The sequence below is a fragment of the Amphiprion ocellaris genome, chromosome 3, assembly GCF_022539595.1.
Source record: "Amphiprion ocellaris isolate individual 3 ecotype Okinawa chromosome 3, ASM2253959v1, whole genome shotgun sequence".
NCBI lineage: Eukaryota > Metazoa > Chordata > Actinopteri > Pomacentridae > Amphiprion > Amphiprion ocellaris.
In genome coordinates, this window is record NC_072768.1 from 38,593,218 (window position 1) to 38,614,804 (window position 21,587).

Sequence of the window (21,587 nt, forward strand, 5' to 3'; positions counted from 1 at the left end):
ATATGGACAGCAGGGCTACTAGCGTCAGTTGATGCGCCCAAAGCATCCGACAAACTATGCAATAAGGTCTGAACGACAGATATTAATGGATTACCCAAGGAAGCATAGTTGAATCTTTTGGGAGGCGATCTATGGCGAGTTGAACGCCTTAAAGTGGGCTCAGCATCAGGTAAGTTAGGTATACTTTCAAGATTTTGTGGTTCAAAGAGATTTGTTTCAGAATTTCCATTTTCTCCAGGATTGTCATCGTCCAGTGGAACATCGAGGAGCGACGGATTTGGCGGAGAAGGTAAGTGGTCAGGTAGGTCATCGGGCATAACAGGTGAGTTTTCAGGTAGGTTTTCAATTTCAGATTCACTTTCTTCCACAGGAGCAGGTAAGTTCACATCAAGAGGATCAGGTGAGTTCACAACTACAGGATCAGGTAGGTTTTCCAGTCCTATGGCAGGTAAGGTTTCAGGGTCGAGAGACTGCACGTTTCGTGAGGGAGACAGATTTGCGACACGAGTTCTCTCCACCGTGAATTTCTTTGGTTCAACTGTGGGATTTACTGTGGGATTGTGGGATTGTGGGACTGTGGGATTTGAGTCCGCTCAATCCCCATGTGACCCATATCATCATGCAGGCTTTGGAGAACGGTGGGTCGAAGTTCCTCTGGCAAGACCAATTGAAAGGAGAGATGCTTGTTTTCATTCCTCTTCCTGTAGAGTACACCATTGAGAAGTTCCAGTTTGTTTAATTCTCTTAGCAGAAGTGGTAGCTCTGGTATCTCACATCGAACTGTAGGTGGAACTTTTTCACCTGTTTCCAACTGGTGGATGATCTCTCGAAGACCTGGATCTGCCCGTTGCTTGTCTTGGAGGTCGGCATGTGACAACACAGGAACAACCGGCAGGCCATGGGAATCTTCATTGAACAGTTCAGGGATGGAATCTACAGTGACCGAGAGTGACTCAACGAGAGTGGTATCAACCAGAGACCGGACAAAACAACTTTGACAAATGGCGTCAACCACCGCAGAAGAGATCTCAGCATCACTGATGTCTGCAAGATGTTGCTGAGTGAACTGATTCAGGAGTTCGTGATCCCTTTGCACCACCTCAGGACTGGATTCAATGTGCGGCAGTCGAGAAAGTGCATCCGCGTCTAAATTCTGCTTCCCAGCTCTATATTGGATTTTGAAGGAGAAGGTTGAAAGAGCAGCTAGCCAACGATGGCCGGTTGCATCTAGCTTCGCAGATGTGAGGAGGTAAGTAAGAGGATTACTGTCTGTTACTACGGTAAAGTTTGCACCGTACAGGTAATCCTGAAACTTCTCCGTTACACTCCATTTCAGCGCAAGAAATTCCAATTTATGTGCCGGGTAGCGACTTTCACTTTGCGAGAGTCCTCTACTTGCAAAGGCAATTACCCTCAATGCTCCTTCCTGTTCCTGGTAAAGGGCTGCACCGAGTCCGGTTGTACTGGCGTCCGTATGAAGTATGTACGGCAGGGCAGGATTGGCAAAGCCCAAAACAGGAGCAGTGGTGAATTTTTCAATAAGCGTGGTAAAAGCTTGCTGGCATCGAGGAGTCCATCGGGTGCCAAAGGATTGCTTTGGATCGAAAAGTGGTGTTGCAGCTTTATCCTTTGATGGGTTCCGAGCAGGTGAGTATCCTCGGGTAAGGTCGTTGAGTGGCTTGACGATGGTGGCATATCCCTTTATGAAACGCCGGTAGTAGCCCGCGAAACCAAGGAATGAGCGCAAGGTCTTTAGATTGTGCGGAACTGGCCAGGATTTCAGTGTGGCGACCTTGGCAGGGTCCGTCTCAACGCCTTTCTCCGATACCACGTGCCCCAGGTACCGGACAGATGTTTGCAGGAACTTACACTTGTCGGGCGACAGTTTGAGTCCGTACTCCTTGAGCTTTGTAAGCACTCGCAGTAGGCGGCGTTCATGCTCTTCGAGAGTGTCAGCGAATATGATAAGATCATCGATGAACACAAGAACCTCCTTGAGATGCAGACTCCCCATGCACTTCTCCATCAATCGTTGGAATGTTGAGGGTGCATTGGTAACACCTTGGGGCATCCTATTGAATTCCCAGAAACCCAGGGGAGTAACAAAGGCAGTTTTGGCCTTATCTTCTTCTTGCATCTCAATTTGATAATAGCCTGACTTGAGGTCAAGGACTGAAAACCACCTTGCGCCACTGAGTGCAGAAAAGGACTCTTCGAGGTTGGGTAATGGGTAAGCATCTTTTATTGTTTGTAAGTTAAGTTTTCGATAATCGATACACAGCCTGATGTCTCCATTTTTCTTTTTAACAACCACGATTGGGGATGAAAATGACGATTCGGACTCTCTTATTACCCCAGCATCCAGAAGCTCCTGAAGATGTTTCCGAACCGCTTCGATGTCGTGTGGATGGATGGGTCGTGCACGATGTTTGAATGGGGTATTATCGTGAAGGTTGATGTGATGTTTGACCTGACTGGTGCGTCCAAAGTCAAGGTCATGGTGTGCGAACACTTCTGGCATGGCATTCAGTTTAGCTGTAATTCGCTCTTTCCACTCTGATGGAACTGGGCTGTCGCCGAAATTGAAAGTTAGTGGGGTTGTAGGGCTCAAAGATGGATTGCTGGTTACATGGTGATCAGAGATTGTACATTCAAAGGTGTCAAGATCTGCAATCACAGAGACTGGCGGGATGAAGACGTCCTGCTCTGACTCATTTGTCACCACAACAGGAATTTTGTAGGGTGAGTGAGATGGTAAGGAAATCAAACAGCTGCTCACACACAGGCCACCCGGCAGGCCTGAATCCGGGTGCTGCACGATCACAGACTGGCTGGTTGTTGGAGTGGATACTTTAGCAGAACCTTCAACTACCACAGTGCAGCCTGCAGGGATGAGGACAGGGGTCTTGCTGCACAGAGTAACAAGTCCAACATTGTCTTCAGCCATGCTCTGGTGTCTTAGCTGGAGAGTCTGCAACACAACTTTGTAGCCATGCAAACTGGGCCGAAAAGTGGAAGAGTCACTGTTACAAAACTGATCATAAAGTGCTTCAAGGGTGTTCATGCCGATTAACACAGAAGTTGGGAAACTGGGTCTGACATCTGGGACGACAAGTGCAAGAGTTTGAATTTCAAAATCAGTACCAAGGAAATCTTCTGGAAATGTCACTGTAGTCTCGACATATCCAAGGTAAGGAATGGTTTGACCTGCTGCACCTTCGATGTAAAGCAACTCATTAAGTGAATGAATGGGTTGATCTGACAAATGTTCATTATAAAACGACACAGGGATGGTGGTTACCTGCGATCCAGTATCGAGCAGACATGAGCAGGTTTGGCCAGCAATATTGATTTTTGCTGTACACCGTGAACCGATTAACCCCCGTGGCAATGTTTTCTTTGGTTTCAGGTCAGATTGAATGTTTGCACACTGGACAGACTTCTTTGCGGGACGGGGTTGGTCCAGCACAGCTCCTGATTGTCCCTCAGCAGGAGCTGGAACTAGTTTAAATGTCCAGAGGCATTTGGTTTATGCCATTTTTGTTGTCTACTGGCAAACTGTTTTCTTTTGGCGCTAACAAGAGATGAATTGGGAGCGTTTTCACATTGCGGCTTAATATGACCGTTTTCTCCGCAACGAAAACAAAACCCAGGCTTTGGAGGAATGGGTTTGGAGTCAGTCTTTTGCCTTTCAAGAGTCTTTGGAACAAGATCTGGTGGAGTTCTGGACTGACTTGCTGTAAGGGCCGCAAGTTGCTTTTGGATGGCAGCCATTTGTTTGGTAAGGGTCGTCAGAACAGTACACAAGTTGGTTTCTTCTTCTGGATGGACAAGCTGTACGTGACTTGCCACTCTCTGCTTTGTTGCACCCAGGTGCTGCTTCATTCGGACTGCCTTTGCCGCATCCTGATCCTCCTCAGTGCGCAGCAACAGAAGTAGTTCTGGGAATGTTGGAGGGTTACTTTTCTTCTGTTTTAATTGTAACTCCACAATGAGATTGTTGTCCCAACATCCTCGACAGAATTGAGTCAAAAGGCACTAATCCACATCCCTCACAGATATACCTCCTCTTTTCACAGCGTGCTGCAAAGCGACTTGAAGACGTTGCAGGTAAGTGGATGGCTTCTCTCCAGCATCCTGGTAAGTATCCAAAAACTTTGCATAAAGTTCATCACCATCCTGAATAGCAGCATATGCGGAGTCGAGCTGTTGTAAATAGATCTCTGGTGTGGCGTCAGGGCTGAGATGTTTCACAATATCGGCTGCTGGTGGCAGGAGACTATCACGGATCAGCCTGGTGCGCTGAAGATCGGACACAGATGGATCCTTGAGCATCAGTTCCACACCAGATCGCCATGTCTCATAGTCCGTCTCATGGGCCGGCCTTGGCACTTTTCCTGAGAAGGTCCTCAGCCGATGCGATGAATGGTATTGCATGGCACCGTCTCCACTCCTGACCACATGCTCCACCACATAACGCTGGACTTCTGGAGGAGTCAGGTCGCTTTGCGTCATGTGGATTGTGGATCGCCTTTCATTCCGCTGAGCATTCTGCTGTGCCTCGGGACCGATGGTTGGCCCTGGTGAAGACAAGTCTGAAACAGGAGGAGAATCAGATTGTTTCACTGAAGGATGAGATGTTAGTGGAGGGGGATCTGTGATATTTGAAGCACCATCGTGAGTGGGAGGTCGATGGATCTCAGGCACGGACAGGCTAATTTCTTCCATCATCTCTTGAAGTAACTCTGCATAGTGTTTTCCAGACAATCGGGCAACATTTTTGAATTCTGCCATTAAATTGCGAGTTTTTGAACCACAAATCTTGGATGCATAAATGTTGGATAGATTTTCAATGCAGTATTTATGACCTGCTTTGGAGGTATAAGTGTACGGAAGCAAGGGTGACAATGTCACAAGCGCTGACTTAGAATTAAATTCGACGACAACACGTTCATTAAACTCTGATTGAAGGTTTTCAATGGTGATGTTTCGTTTTATATCACCATATTGTTCAAGGAAAGCAATAACATCTACTAATAGCGCAGGTTCATTTATTCCGTCCACTAAAACAGCATTTGGGATTTTGACTTCAAGCTTATCAAAAACCTCCATCTTGGATGAACTGGTGAGATTGAATGAATGTAACTGTATTTACTGAACGACTGCCCTCCTGGCTAGCTCGCCAAGAAATGTAGCAAGGGTTTGCCTGATTACAATGTGGTTGACTTAGGTGAGAATATATACTGGGCTATTGTCAGAAGATTTAGATTCGGCCACTGGAGGGCAGTGCAGTAAATGAGACCAGGAGGTAATGATTTGATTTTAAATGTGGAAATATATTGTAAGAATGTGAAAACAATAAAGCAAAACGTATTTACAAACTGCAGTAACTTCTGTGCACAGATTAATCAATCAATCAACAGAACAACAACCAGTCAACAGTACAATTGCTTCTGTTTCTCTTGAAGTTCAATAAATCAACTAGGAAAAGGAAACAAAATGGATCCCACGGTGGTTCAACCAAGCATTTGGATGGCTCCAAACGCACACTGAGCACAATTGTTCATTTGGGGCTTTTATTGTTTGAGGAGAGTAGTTTCCAACACGCAAATTGTCCAGAGGGGGAGTAGGTGGATGTGGAAGGGCTCAGTAGTGAGAAGGTGGGAGAGTGAGCAGGCTGCTAAGCCTCCTACCAGACCATGGGATGTTGACAAAGGGCTGGGATTTCTTCAGCCTCCTGGCTTGGGATCGAAGCTCGCCATCGAACAAATACAGGAAACCCGTGAGGGATCAGGGGCACCTGGCCTAGATGAATCAAAATACCAATCTTTAGGCTTTTTTTAGCTGGTGGCTAATTGCTAAGCTAGCATTAGCATTAGTCACACATAGCCAAAATCACTGCCAGACATGATACATTTCCTTATCATTTTGGGTCAAGTTAGCATGCTAGCGTTAGCATGCTAATAGTTAGCATGCTAACATTAAATTTACATCAGTAAAACAAAACAATATACATCAAAGTAACACTGGAGCCTCATGTTAGCATTAGCAGTTAGCATTAGCATGCTAATGCTAACAAGCAAAAATTGTTAAGATTCAAAACTCACCAGTTCCTTATGATCACAAAGCACAAAACAAGGTAGAGTCCCAACACAAAAGTACAGGGCTGGATTCTACAAAAAGTTACAAAACAGTAGTTTTAGAATTGTGCACATGGATAAGCTTGAAAAGTCAATATGTTGGAACTGACCTGAGCAGCTGCTGTCTCTGGCTCCTCTCCCACACAACTGAGGAGAGTGGAGTCAGAGCAGCTTATATAAGGCAAGAGAAATCACCTGATTGGATGATTGCTGTCATGTGACCTGGCCACATGTCATGAGGCATTCAGGGGCAGGGAAAATGTGGGAAAAACTAAAATCGAGTGGAAAAAAATATACCTCAGTTTCCACCCCGGTTACAAGAAGCTGCTGGAACAGAGCTGTCAGTGTCCACAGGGTTTTACATCAACATGAGCTGAGAGGATCCATGAAGAAGGAAGTTCTTCCTCTAGAAGCAGAACCTTAAAGCTCCACTCAAGTCTGCTGCTGATCACATGGACAAAGACCTTCTGAAGGAAAGTTCTGTGGTCAGATGGAAGAAAAACTGAAGGTGAGACCTTTAACCCCAAGAACACCAAACCTACCATCCAGCATGGAGGTGGTAGTATCATGCTCTGTTGAACTGGAGCTTTACACAAAGTAAATGGAATAATGAAGAAGGAGGATCACCTCCACATTCTTCAGGAAAACCTAAAACCATCAGCAGAAGCTTGATCTTGGACACAGTTGGATGTTTCAACAAGACAATGAGTCCAAACACACATCAGACGTGATAAAGAAATGGTTCCATCAGGTTAGAATGAAGGTTCTAGACTGGTCTCCCCAAAGTCCTGACTTAGACCCATCAAGAACCTGAAGAAACAAGTCAGAAAGATGACAAATGTAGTTGAACTGAACCACTTCTCTCCAGAGGAGTCAAAGATAAACCAGAAGATTGTGGATGGAAACCAAAAAAGAATCGAACTGAAGTGGAAATGGACAAATATTAGCATTTCTATTTATATATTTTTGATGTAGCAGATTTTGTCATGTTTCCAGAAGACCTTTTAATAAACCTACAAATTAAAATTCATGATTGTTTTTTGTGACAAAGATTTATATGTTTCAATGAATCCATCAGAGAGAATTAAGAGTTGTAGGAGTCATTGGAAACTCAAGACTAACATGATATACATGGTCTTTATAAGTGAATAGAAACTTATGTTCACAACTTTATATGGATCCATATTTTCCACTAAAAACACAGAGTCTGGTCGACATTTCACGAACTTTTCACCAGAAGCTGAAGAAGAAGAAAGTAAAGATATGCAGATGTTTCACTGCCATGGTACCTATGACCTGGAGACTTTCCAGCGACAAGCTGATGACGGCAGCAGCGACCGCCTCGGCCAGCTTCGTGCTCCGTTGCCGGGTGTGTTTCTGGATCACATGCAGGAGCTCGATGAGAAGCAGGTAAATCCTCAAAGCCTCAACGCTCAACGTCTTCTTCTGCAGGGAGGGAAGCAGCTTCAGGACGGCAGCCTCAACCTGGAGAAGGGCGATGAAGGTGAGGAGGGCAGACAGCAGGTGGATGATTCTGCAGATAAATTCAGTAAATCACTTATTTTAGTCACACACCTCAGCTCGAACGTCATCCTTCTTCACCAGTTTCTTAAAAGCTCGTCGTGCAAGTTTGAGGTTCAAGCCGCAGAACTTTGGTGAGGTTTGGAAATGTTTGTCTCCACTGAGAAGAGAAAGAAAAACATGAGAGGTTCTGCAAAGTTTTAAAACGACAACAAACTTCACAACTACACCTCTTCAAAGTAACTTTTTTAACAGTTTCCTGGCATTTTACAGATTTAGCCTGCTTTTTTTGGGTTGAATTACAGATAATATGTAGGAAAGTCAACAAGAAAGGTATTATTTATGTGTTAAAACAAGTTATAAATTACGTTCACATCAAACATATGAATTTTAATAAAAGGGCAATTAGTTGTTTAACATTTAACCATAAAATTAAAGTATTTTCTGTTCTGTAAATCAGCAAAAACATAATTATTCTACAAATATTTGCCGTTACTTGAAGAAAAATGATGTATATTTGTTTACCTTTTTTAAAGCTGCAGATAACATTTTTAACATTTTAACAATAATAGATATATTTCAAAAATAAAGCATTGCTTTATGTGTTACCCATAAAAAACAATAACTTTTGTACAATGCAAAAATAAACTAATCTGTAATTTAAAAAAAAGACAACTCATTGTTTTACATTTGACCATAAAATTACACTATTTTTCACTGTCAAATTAGCAAAACTATAATTATTTTACAGTTTTTTGTCATTATTTAAAGAAATACTATGCATATTTGCATACTTTTTCATTAAATTGTACAAAATATATTTTTTAAAAGTATTAATTTACGTGTTGGCTGTAAAATGGTAAATAATTTTCTGTTATTTTACAGTCTTTTCCTGTTTTGTTAAAATACAGATAATATCAAGAAAAATCACAGAAATAAAGCAGTAATTTTCATTAATTTATGTGTCAAAAAAACCAGGCTGAAAATAACCTATGTAAAATGCAAAAAATTTTTTAAAAATTATGAAGGACAATTCATTGTTTTACATTTAACCATAAAATTACACTATTTTTACTCTATTCAGAATAGCTAAAATATCATTATTTTACAGATATTTGCTATTACTTAAAGGAAGATTATGCACATTTGTATCATTTCTTGTTAAATTGCACATAAAACAATTTTTAAAAGGTACTAATTTACGTGTTGGCTGTAAAATGTTAAATAATTTTCTGTTATTTGATAGATTTTTCCTGTTTTGGTAAATTACAAATATCGAGAAAAATATCACAGAAAATAGTATTAATTTCCATGCTATCCACCAAAAAACACGCCAAATCTGTAAATAATCTGTATAAAGTTCTTTTATAATGTCTGAACATTAAATTATACAATTTTTCTGTGTGTAAATCTACTAAAGTATCATTATTTTACTGATATTTGCTGTTATTTTTCCATTTTTATGCAGTTTTTGAACATTACAGTATCCCTACATTTTTTTTCTGGCATCTTTCCTGCCAAATTTTCACAATGTTTAGAAGATATTTTATTTTACATTAATCAAAAACAAAGTAAAAATTGTAATGATAATGTGAGATGCATCAGACCATTCTACACCACAGAGTACAGCTGAAAATGGTCATTCGTCCGAAATATTGGACAAACTGATCAAATATTCTGATAATCATGTTATTAAGAAGTCACTGAAGTCACTGCAGTTTATCATTCAGGAAACAAAAACGAAAAATTTAAAACCTGTGTTGTTGTTGCGATAGTTTAGCGAGAAAAAAAGCCAATAACCATCATTAATAAATGAAAATGTAATAAATAAACAGGTAAAGATGATTCAGACCTTTGCTCCAGGAAGCTTTGGTTCAAGCAGCACGCAGATGAAAACATCTTGCAGATTTCCCTGTAAGGATTAAACATTTTTAGAGAAAACATCAGACTATTGAACAAACTACCAGCTGGTGCCTCAAACTTACTGTCTGATCTTCTTCCACGACTTTGGATCCAACTCTGAGCTCCATTTATCGATCACATCATCGAGGCGATGCTGAGTTAAACTTTCAGGGTTCGAATCCTCGTGAATATCCTGAGAAAGAAATGAGATTCATTATCCAGAGGACGTAAAAAGTCTCCTTCTATTATGGTCTGTACTGCATGTATTACTGTTGGTACCTGATTAGACAAACATGTCGCAAACGAACAGTTTTCTGCAGCGAAGATGTTTCTGACTTCCACGTTGTTGGGCTCTGAAATTATGAGTAAAATCTCTTTTATTAATTGCATCCTCATTAGTGAAGTCTTTTCTGCAAAAACATGCTCGGTTACCATTTGGCAGCTGAACAGGAAGTGGAACAGTCGGATCGTCTCCACGTCCCAGCTGACCCTGATCATCACATCCAAATGAATAAACCTTCCTGGTATCAGTCAGCACCAAGGTGTGATTTCTGAGGAGATAAAAACAACATTTTAACTCAGTAGAGCCACAAACAGACTTTTATGAACAATCTTTCTGTTTATAGGAGCATAGAAGTTCCATTTAATACATGATGAAGCCTTATTTTCTTCAGTATTGAGCTTATTTATGAAACAAAGCATTTAAAATTAAAACTAGTACAGAAATAAAATGGAATAACTAACAATATGTGACAGCAAAAGCTAGAATTTATTCCTGTAAGTGCCTCAAAAGTTGGTGAAATGTCAACCAAAGACTATATTTTAGTAAAAATATGGATCCATCCATATATATATACACTTACAGGAACTTTATGGGGGACACAATACCAACATAGTTTGAAAATTTTGCACTTATTTCCACTTTAAAGAGTGAAATTTTATTTATTATTGTCATTTTGGACCATCTTTCTTCTACTCTGAACAAATTTTGAGTCTTTTTGGACCATCTTTACCCTGTTCTGGTTTAAGATTCAAACAATCTTTGGTTATTTGTCCACCAAAGACTGTATTTGTATCCATATATATACATTTGCAGGAACTTTCTGGGGCCACGATACCACCGCTGTTTGAAATTTTTTCTCTTTTGTCCATTTTCAAGGACCAAGGATTAAAAATCTGGCCTCTCCTAGAGGCACTCAATCATTTGTACCTGTTGGAAACCATTCTGTCCACATCCATATTTTGTAAAAAACTGTTTAAAATGACTTGAAGATTGCCCAGAACAACTCAAAAATGGTCCAAAATAACTTAAAATTAAGCTGCTGGAACAGAGCTGTCAGTGTCCACAGGGTTTTACATCAACATGAGCTGAGAGGATCCATGAAGAAGGAAGTTCTTCCTCTAGAAGCAGAACCTTAAAGCTCCACTCAAGTCTGCTGCTGATCACATGGACAAAGACCTTCTGAAGGAAAGTTCTGTGGTCAGATGGAAGAAAAACTGAAGGTGAGACCTTTAACCCCAAGAACACCAAACCTACCATCCAGCATGGAGGTGGTAGTATCATGCTCTGTTGAACTGGAGCTTTACACAAAGTAAATGGAATAATGAAGAAGGAGGATCACCTCCACATTCTTCAGGAAAACCTAAAACCATCAGCAGAAGCTTGATCTTGGACACAGTTGGATGTTTCAACAAGACAATGAGTCCAAACACACATCAGACGTGATAAAGAAATGGTTCCATCAGGTTAGAATGAAGGTTCTAGACTGGTCTCCCCAAAGTCCTGACTTAGACCCATCAAGAACCTGAAGAAACAAGTCAGAAAGATGACAAATGTAGTTGAACTGAACCACTTCTCTCCAGAGGAGTCAAAGATAAACCAGAAGATTGTGGATGGAAACCAAAAAAGAATCGAACTGAAGTGGAAATGGACAAATATTAGCATTTCTATTTATATATTTTTGATGTAGCAGATTTTGTCATGTTTCCAGAAGACCTTTTAATAAACCTACAAATTAAAATTCATGATTGTTTTTTGTGACAAAGATTTATATGTTTCAATGAATCCATCAGAGAGAATTAAGAGTTGTAGGAGTCATTGGAAACTCAAGACTAACATGATATACATGGTCTTTATAAGTGAATAGAAACTTATGTTCACAACTTTATATGGATCCATATTTTCCACTAAAAACACAGAGTCTGGTCGACATTTCACGAACTTTTCACCAGAAGCTGAAGAAGAAGAAAGTAAAGATATGCAGATGTTTCACTGCCATGGTACCTATGACCTGGAGACTTTCCAGCGACAAGCTGATGACGGCAGCAGCGACCGCCTCGGCCAGCTTCGTGCTCCGTTGCCGGGTGTGTTTCTGGATCACATGCAGGAGCTCGATGAGAAGCAGGTAAATCCTCAAAGCCTCAACGCTCAACGTCTTCTTCTGCAGGGAGGGAAGCAGCTTCAGGACGGCAGCCTCAACCTGGAGAAGGGCGATGAAGGTGAGGAGGGCAGACAGCAGGTGGATGATTCTGCAGATAAATTCAGTAAATCACTTATTTTAGTCACACACCTCAGCTCGAACGTCATCCTTCTTCACCAGTTTCTTAAAAGCTCGTCGTGCAAGTTTGAGGTTCAAGCCGCAGAACTTTGGTGAGGTTTGGAAATGTTTGTCTCCACTGAGAAGAGAAAGAAAAACATGAGAGGTTCTGCAAAGTTTTAAAACGACAACAAACTTCACAACTACACCTCTTCAAAGTAACTTTTTTAACAGTTTCCTGGCATTTTACAGATTTAGCCTGCTTTTTTTGGGTTGAATTACAGATAATATGTAGGAAAGTCAACAAGAAAGGTATTATTTATGTGTTAAAACAAGTTATAAATTACGTTCACATCAAACATATGAATTTTAATAAAAGGGCAATTAGTTGTTTAACATTTAACCATAAAATTAAAGTATTTTCTGTTCTGTAAATCAGCAAAAACATAATTATTCTACAAATATTTGCCGTTACTTGAAGAAAAATGATGTATATTTGTTTACCTTTTTTAAAGCTGCAGATAACATTTTTAACATTTTAACAATAATAGATATATTTCAAAAATAAAGCATTGCTTTATGTGTTACCCATAAAAAACAATAACTTTTGTACAATGCAAAAATAAACTAATCTGTAATTTAAAAAAAAGACAACTCATTGTTTTACATTTGACCATAAAATTACACTATTTTTCACTGTCAAATTAGCAAAACTATAATTATTTTACAGTTTTTTGTCATTATTTAAAGAAATACTATGCATATTTGCATACTTTTTCATTAAATTGTACAAAATATATTTTTTAAAAGTATTAATTTACGTGTTGGCTGTAAAATGGTAAATAATTTTCTGTTATTTTACAGTCTTTTCCTGTTTTGTTAAAATACAGATAATATCAAGAAAAATCACAGAAATAAAGCAGTAATTTTCATTAATTTATGTGTCAAAAAAACCAGGCTGAAAATAACCTATGTAAAATGCAAAAAATTTTTTAAAAATTATGAAGGACAATTCATTGTTTTACATTTAACCATAAAATTACACTATTTTTACTCTATTCAGAATAGCTAAAATATCATTATTTTACAGATATTTGCTATTACTTAAAGGAAGATTATGCACATTTGTATCATTTCTTGTTAAATTGCACATAAAACAATTTTTAAAAGGTACTAATTTACGTGTTGGCTGTAAAATGTTAAATAATTTTCTGTTATTTGATAGATTTTTCCTGTTTTGGTAAATTACAAATATCGAGAAAAATATCACAGAAAATAGTATTAATTTCCATGCTATCCACCAAAAAACACGCCAAATCTGTAAATAATCTGTATAAAGTTCTTTTATAATGTCTGAACATTAAATTATACAATTTTTCTGTGTGTAAATCTACTAAAGTATCATTATTTTACTGATATTTGCTGTTATTTTTCCATTTTTATGCAGTTTTTGAACATTACAGTATCCCTACATTTTTTTTCTGGCATCTTTCCTGCCAAATTTTCACAATGTTTAGAAGATATTTTATTTTACATTAATCAAAAACAAAGTAAAAATTGTAATGATAATGTGAGATGCATCAGACCATTCTACACCACAGAGTACAGCTGAAAATGGTCATTCGTCCGAAATATTGGACAAACTGATCAAATATTCTGATAATCATGTTATTAAGAAGTCACTGAAGTCACTGCAGTTTATCATTCAGGAAACAAAAACGAAAAATTTAAAACCTGTGTTGTTGTTGAGATAGTTTAGCGAGAAAAAAAGCCAATAACCATCATTAATAAATGAAAATGTAATAAATAAACAGGTAAAGATGATTCAGACCTTTGCTCCAGGAAGCTTTGGTTCAAGCAGCACGCAGATGAAAACATCTTGCAGATTTCCCTGTAAGGATTAAACATTTTTAGAGAAAACATCAGACTATTGAACAAACTACCAGCTGGTGCCTCAAACTTACTGTCTGATCTTCTTCCACGACTTTGGATCCAACTCTGAGCTCCATTTATCGATCACATCATCGAGGCGATGCTGAGTTAAACTTTCAGGGTTCGAATCCTCGTGAATATCCTGAGAAAGAAATGAGATTCATTATCCAGAGGACGTAAAAAGTCTCCTTCTATTATGGTCTGTACTGCATGTATTACTGTTGGTACCTGATTAGACAAACATGTCGCAAACGAACAGTTTTCTGCAGCGAAGATGTTTCTGACTTCCACGTTGTTGGGCTCTGAAATTATGAGTAAAATCTCTTTTATTAATTGCATCCTCATTAGTGAAGTCTTTTCTGCAAAAACATGCTCGGTTACCATTTGGCAGCTGAACAGGAAGTGGAACAGTCGGATCGTCTCCACGTCCCAGCTGACCCTGATCATCACATCCAAATGAATAAACCTTCCTGGTATCAGTCAGCACCAAGGTGTGATTTCTGAGGAGATAAAAACAACATTTTAACTCAGTAGAGCCACAAACAGACTTTTATGAACAATCTTTCTGTTTATAGGAGCATAGAAGTTCCATTTAATACATGATGAAGCCTTATTTTCTTCAGTATTGAGCTTATTTATGAAACAAAGCATTTAAAATTAAAACTAGTACAGAAATAAAATGGAATAACTAACAATATGTGACAGCAAAAGCTAGAATTTATTCCTGTAAGTGCCTCAAAAGTTGGTGAAATGTCAACCAAAGACTATATTTTAGTAAAAATATGGATCCATCCATATATATATACACTTACAGGAACTTTATGGGGGACACAATACCAACATAGTTTGAAAATTTTGCACTTATTTCCACTTTAAAGAGTGAAATTTTATTTATTATTGTCATTTTGGACCATCTTTCTTCTACTCTGAACAAATTTTGAGTCTTTTTGGACCATCTTTACCCTGTTCTGGTTTAAGATTCAAACAATCTTTGGTTATTTGTCCACCAAAGACTGTATTTGTATCCATATATATACATTTGCAGGAACTTTCTGGGGCCACGATACCACCGCTGTTTGAAATTTTTTCTCTTTTGTCCATTTTCAAGGACCAAGGATTAAAAATCTGGCCTCTCCTAGAGGCACTCAATCATTTGTACCTGTTGGAAACCATTCTGTCCACATCCATATTTTGTAAAAAACTGTTTAAAATGACTTGAAGATTGCCCAGAACAACTCAAAAATGGTCCAAAATAACTTAAAATTACCAAATTACACAAAAATTGTTCAAAATGACTGAAATTTGGTCCAAATCTACATAATAAGTAGTCCAAACTAACTTCAAACCTGTGCAAAATGACTCCAACATTCTCAAAATTGATTAATATTGGCATTGTAGTATTACAAAAAAACTGGAAACTTGTCTTGTCATATTTGCCCCATACCAAATTCTACTGATGTTTGATCCTGAAATGTCACCCAAAGACTGTATTTTAGTAGAAATATGGATCCATTCATATATATATATATATATATATATATATATATATACACTTACAGGAACTTTATGGGGACATAATACCACTTTCAGTTGAAAGTTCTGCAGTTATTTTGCATTTTGAAGTGTGAAATATTATTCATTGTTGGTTCATTTCGAACCATGTTTTTTCTATTTTGAACAAATTTGGAGTCTTTTTGGACAATTTTGAGTCCTTTTAGATCATCTTTACCTCATTTTGGTTTAAGAATCAAGTCATCTTTGGTTATATGTCCAAAATCTGTAAAAAAAAAATTGTTTAAAATGACTTAATGTTTGTCCAAAACAATTCAGAAATGGTCCAAAATAGCGGAAAACCACTCCAAAATGACTTGGAATTTGTCCAAAATTTTTCAGAAATTGTCCAAAACAATTTAAAATCTGTCCAAATTCCACAAAAATTGTCCAAAATTACTCAATTTCATCCAAAACCACACAAAAGTAGTCCAAAAATAATTAAAAGCCTGTGCAAAATGACTCAAAAAGTGTCCAAATTGTTTAATATTGGCGTTGTGGTATTCCAGACTATCAAAAAACTGGAATCGTTTCTTGTCATATTTGCCACACATCAGTTTTCAGAAACTTTCTAGAGATTTAATACCATCTCCAGTTAAATGTTCTGAAGTTATTTTGCATTTTGAAGGGTCAGTATTGTTAAATCAATAAAGATATTGTTAGAAAAAAGAATAAACAAAGATACAGAAGATGGTCTTTACCTTCCACATTCGAGCTTGATGACTTTCGCCCCCCAGAGTTCTGCCACCAGCCGAGGACGGACTTCATTTCTGGTTGAGTTGTGTCCAAGTTGTCCAAACTGTCCGGAGCCGAATGTAAACACTGAGCCATGCTGAGGAAGAAATCACAGTTTAGAAACACAGAACAACTTTTTACATTTACATACTGTACCTAAAGATGTCTGCGATTATCGGTAAATCAAATAAGTGGCATTAATAAGTTAACTGATTAAAAAAAGAAGAAGGTCATGCATGTCAGTAAATGTATTGGGGATCTGCTGTAGTACCTGGTTGTTCCACCAAGTGGAGTCTCTTACTGTTTAACACTGTAGAGACCAGAGGAGGCGTCACTCACAAAACATTGTGGGAGTTTAGTTAGTAAAGGGCCACCATGACAAAGACTGATGTGACGCTTAATGCCCACCAGACAGAGCTTTCCATTTAATTAGAACTACATAGAGTTGTATCTCATCTTTTACAGGATTTTTGGTTTTATTTAGAACTACATGAAGTTCTATCATATCTTTTTAAGATTTTTTTAAGTTATTCTGAACTACATACAGCTCTTTATCTAATCTAAAAGAGCTAAATCTAAACTAAATAACGTTTTATCTTGTATTTTACAGAATTTTGTTTGCTTTTACTTCCGATTCACATGAAGTTCTGTCTTATATTTCAGATTTTTCCTTTTATTTAGAACTGCATAAAGGTTATCTTTTTTTCTTTTTACAGACTTTTCCCTTTAATTTCAAACTACCTAAAGTTCTATCATTTCCTTTAAATGTTTTTGCTTTTATTTAGAACTACATAAAATTCTATCTTAACTTTTCTAGATTTTTTTTCCTTTTACATAGAACTACATTATGTTCTATCTAATCTTTTACAGAATCTTTCAATTTATGTAGAACTAGATAAAGTTTTTTTATGTTAATAGTATTTAGCTTTTATATAGAACTACATAAAGTTCAATTTTGCTTTATCCTTAGTACCTGGTTGTGCCACCAGGTGGAGTCTGTAAGTCAATTAGTAGTAGTAAAGGGCCACCATGACAAAGATTTCTGTGATACTTAATGCCTACCAGCCAGAGATTTCCTTTTATTTAGAACTAGACAAAGTTCCATCTCACCTTTACTAGAATTTTCCATTTATTTAGAACTACTTGAAGTTTTATTTTATCTTATTTTTTCCAGGGTTTCATGTTAAGACAGGAGAAAGTCCGGTGACTAACCTTTGTTAAAATGGCCGTGTGGTCTTTCCCACAGGAAACGTGAACAGTTTTCTTCATGTTCAGACACTGAACTGAGGTTGGTGTTGATCTGTCTGTAGGGAGGAAACATAAAGGTTCTGTAAATGTGATCATAAATAAAACGTAGTACCTGATGGTGGTGAAACCGGCTGCAGTATTACCCTGAAATGAAAGTGAAAGTAAACCTGTTGATCCGGCTACCTGTACTGTCTCCGAGGCCCAGCTGTCCACAGTCATTCCTCCCCCAGGAGAACAAACCTCCAGACACTGACAGACCGAAGCTCTGATCTCCACCTGCACAGATCTGGACCAGCGGGATCTCCGACAGCGATCGGACGAGTTCAGGAGAACCAGAACCAGAACTTTTCTTCCCCAAACCCAGCTGGCCTCTGGAGTTCTGGCCCCATGTAAACACCCAGCCGTCTGTGGAGGAACCGCTGAGAGTCTTTATCCTAAACTTACACTTTATAGTCTGGACTCTAGCTGGTCAAAGAACGATTCATTAATTAGTTCATTTTTAACTTCAGAACAAGAACAAGGTTTCAAACTGATGCATCCAGATGTTGAATGAGTCCTAAACTCAAGAACTAATCCCAAAGGTTCCAAAGATACCAAACATGTTAGATTGAACGATGTTGAACTTTATATAAAAGTAAAATAAATTATACAAATAATAAATATATATTACAATTATAACCATTAGGGAACATTCAGAACATCCAGGCAACCTTAAGGGAACATATACTAAAGGATCTCAGAACATTCACTGATTTGTTTCTTCAGAGAATGTTCCCTAAAGTTCCCTGGAAATTACAGAACGTTTCTTGAAGGTTTTGAACTTTCAGGGCATTTTCTAAAGGTTCCCTGAAGAGTACAAACAATCTTCAGGGAACGTTCCCTACTTCTTGTCCACATCAGAAAATGTTCCCAGAACGTTTAGGAAACCTACAGGGTTCCCTGAACAATTCCTAAAGATTATTTTTCGTTACCTTCAGAGAATACGTCCAGAATTTTCAAGGAACCTTCAGGAGTAACATTTTCTAAAGGTCCCCTGAATATTTCAAAAAACCCTTGAGGGAATCTATACAGAACAAAAATAAGGGAACATTGCCAGAACATTCTAGAGTCCTTCAGGGAACATATTTCAAAGGTTCTCAGAACATTTCTTGAAGTTTATTTTTTGTAGCCATCAGAGAGTGTTCCCAGAATGTTCAGGGAACCTTTAGGACGTTACATAAAAGTTATTAAAAAAAAATTACAAACAATAACCTTCTGGGAACATTCAGGGAACATATCCAGAAGGATCCCAGAACGTTCATTGAAGTTTACTTTTTTGCAACAATCACAGAATTTTTCCTAAATGTTCAAAGAATTTAACCTTAAGGGAACATTGCCAGAACATTCTAGGAACCTTCAGGGAACATATAAAGCTTCCCAGAACATTTCCTGCAGGGTGTTTTTTATAACCTTCAGAGAACGTTTGGATATGTTCCCTGAAGGTTCCCTGAGAGTTACACAGGACAACCTTCAGGTAATATTCTAGAATAGCCCAAACTGACTTTAAAACAGTCGAAAATGAACCATAATTTGTTCAGAATGATACAGAAATTGTTCAAAATTATTCCAAAAACAGTCCAGAATGACTTGAAACACCAGATTTAGTGTTTATATTGTGACACCTGGAGTGGATGTAAAACTAATTAGGTTGTAGCTTTTAACAGAACTTTTATTTTTATAAATCAAATCTGACATCAAAATGAAAGAATGTTGTCCAAAATGACATTAAAAAATTGGCCCAAATTTCTCAAAAATGTGTTCAAAATGACAAAAAAATGAATGAAAATTGTCAAAAAATACACGCAATTTGTTGAAATAACTCAAAAATGTACAAAGATATTTATATAAATGATCTAGGAAAGACTGTTATTTATTTCACACATTTAAAGCATCAGAAGGTTCAGAGTTTTATGAGTGTTTTTTTAGTGTTGACGTACCTCTGGTCAGGACGACAGAATGTTTGGTTCCACAGGACACCTGAGAAACCTGGATGTTGGAAAAAGCCTCCAGAGGCCTGAAAGATGAGGAAACAGAAAACAAAACAGCTGGAATACAGATTCAGAGTACACTGTAAAATGAAACCCTGCAATTTTACTGATTGTTGCTTTAAAAACATGTAATTTTTGTTTCCTTACAAAACTGATTTTACAAGTTTTGTCTTTAAAAACTGCAAATTTCCAGATTTTTTTCTTTACAAATTTGTAATTTTATTTTTTTCTTTACAAAACTGTAATTTTACTGTTTTTTTCTTTATAAAACCTTCAATTTTTCAATATTTTTCTTAACAATCTCTGATCTCAGTTTTTTCTTAACAAATATGTAATTTTACAGATATTTTCTTGATAAATCAGTAAATTTTGTTTTATCATTTTGCATATTTTTCCTGTAGTTTTTAAATTACTGTAATCTTACAATTGTTTTCTTTACAAATATGTAGTGTTACAGATTTTTTTCTTAACAACTTTGGAATTTTACATATTTTTCTTTAATAATCTGTAATTTTATTGTTTCCTTTTTTTGCAGATTTTGTCTTTTAAAAAATGCAATTTTACAGATTTTTTTCTTTAAAAAATGCAACTTTTCTTTTTTCTTTACAAATATGTAGTTTTACTGATCTTTTCTTAACAAATTAGTAATTTTTACAGATTTTAACCTTTTCATTTTGCATGGTTTTTTTTGGTCGGGACCTGATCTAATGTGGTCTAAGTGAGAAGAAATGACATGAAAATTCAATACTATCTATTTTGCATCATTTTTAGCCCACTTAGATCCAAATCTAAAACCACTGGACTAGATTGTCCTACAGAAGATAAAGATGCTTTAAAACACAGTTTCTGATTTGTGAAACCTTTAGGGTGCTTTCACACCTACGTCTTTTAGTCCGCTTAAAGCGGACTGGAGTCCGCAACACCTGCAAGTACGGTTCGTTTGGGCTGATGTGAAAGCATACCAGATTTTTTTGGTTCGGACTAACGAACCGCACCGAGACCACTTTCGGGAGGTGGTCTCGGTCCGCTTCTACGTGAACTCCAGTTCGGTTCGCTCCTGGTGAGAACACAAACCTGTCTCCATTCGGACCACTTGATGGCGCAGCAGACTTTTTGGTCTACGGGAGCTTCCGTAGCAACCTGCACAGGGAATTTTACGCCAATCAGCGTACACCTACGTCATCGTAAACGCCTTGTTTTGTAAACAGCGCCGCCAAACGACTGGGGGGAGATATAACATTAATTGGAGTAGGTTCACCTGCGAAAACACTGGTGTGAATGCGAACCGAACCAGTTGAAAATAGCAACATTGTAACAACTTTTGGGTCCAAACGAACCACTCTAGCGGACTAACAGGTGTGAAAGCACCCTTATTCTACTTATGAAAATGCAAAAAGAGAGATTTTTATGAAATTTTTATTCTTTTTTTGAATCTGGACCACATTAAAATGCAAGTAAAGTAGAAATCTAATGTTTGTCGCATTTTCATCAGTGTATTTTCATAATTATACTACAATAAAGGATCCTGGAAACTGTGGTTTAAAGCGTCTGCAGCCTTTCTGGTAAAATCTAGTCCAGATTTCAGCTGTATAAATTTGGTGGATTTAGATCTGGACCTAGTCTCATGTGAAATATATGAATATAGAAATGTGAAAATACAATATTAGATGACATTTTGCTTCATTTTTAGCTCACCTGGTCAGGGTTAGGGTTAGCACCTGGACTTCATTAAAACTACTAATAAAGTAAAATTCTTTCCACTGTCTGCATACAAGTCATTATTACCTGACTTCAGCTTGAGTTTGAGCTCACCTGGCTGTGAGGGGAGTCTGAGTAGAATCCACAGAGAGTAAAGCTCCTCTGTCAGACAGCAGCATCACATGATCTTCATCACCACAGCTCACTGCCTTCATCTTCTCTTTGCTCTTCACAAACTCTGCAGACAAACACCACATCAGTTTGTATTTCACAGATAAATAACCTCCTGTAGAAAG

The 21,587-nt window shown here is 37.8% G+C and overlaps 2 protein-coding genes across 3 annotated transcripts in view; both read right to left on the bottom strand.

Moving 5' to 3' along the window:
- LOC111588764 (probable E3 ubiquitin-protein ligase HERC4) overlaps positions 1–21,587 on the bottom strand; it is a 28,747-nt gene that overhangs the window by 6,857 nt on the left and 303 nt on the right. Inside the window, exons 2-12 of the mRNA XM_023299314.3 lie at positions 21,406–21,529; positions 19,543–19,619; positions 17,750–17,971; positions 17,531–17,622; positions 16,285–16,415; positions 14,414–14,532; positions 14,261–14,334; positions 14,065–14,174; positions 13,932–13,991; positions 12,134–12,239; positions 11,848–12,043 (exon numbers count right to left, since the gene is read on the bottom strand). Coding sequence (XP_023155082.1) covers positions 11,848–12,043; positions 12,134–12,239; positions 13,932–13,991; positions 14,065–14,174; positions 14,261–14,334; positions 14,414–14,532; positions 16,285–16,415; positions 17,531–17,622; positions 17,750–17,971; positions 19,543–19,619; positions 21,406–21,529 — 1,311 coding nt within the window. The remainder of the gene's footprint in view (positions 1–11,847; positions 12,044–12,133; positions 12,240–13,931; positions 13,992–14,064; positions 14,175–14,260; positions 14,335–14,413; positions 14,533–16,284; positions 16,416–17,530; positions 17,623–17,749; positions 17,972–19,542; positions 19,620–21,405; positions 21,530–21,587) is intronic.
- LOC111572845 (uncharacterized) lies at positions 2,626–6,446 on the bottom strand. 2 transcript variants are annotated; one of them, XM_055009410.1, is made up of 3 exons: positions 6,251–6,446; positions 6,108–6,173; positions 2,626–5,805 (listed from the first exon to the last, which is right to left on the bottom strand). In XM_055009410.1, the coding sequence occupies exon 3, from the start codon at positions 5,110–5,112 to the stop codon at positions 4,039–4,041; it is 1,074 nt and encodes a 357-aa protein (XP_054865385.1). In that variant the 5' UTR covers positions 5,113–5,805; positions 6,108–6,173; positions 6,251–6,446; the 3' UTR covers positions 2,626–4,038. The 2 variants fall into 2 exon arrangements, with proteins under 2 accessions (XP_054865385.1, XP_054865386.1); XM_055009411.1 differs by having other exon boundaries at positions 6,108–6,446.

What these genes read in the sequence shown, in the direction of transcription:
- LOC111572845 (XM_055009410.1), bottom strand. Translation starts at nt 5,112, where the DNA reads ATGGAGGTTTTTGATAAGCTTGAAGTCAAAATCCCAAATGCTGTTTTA.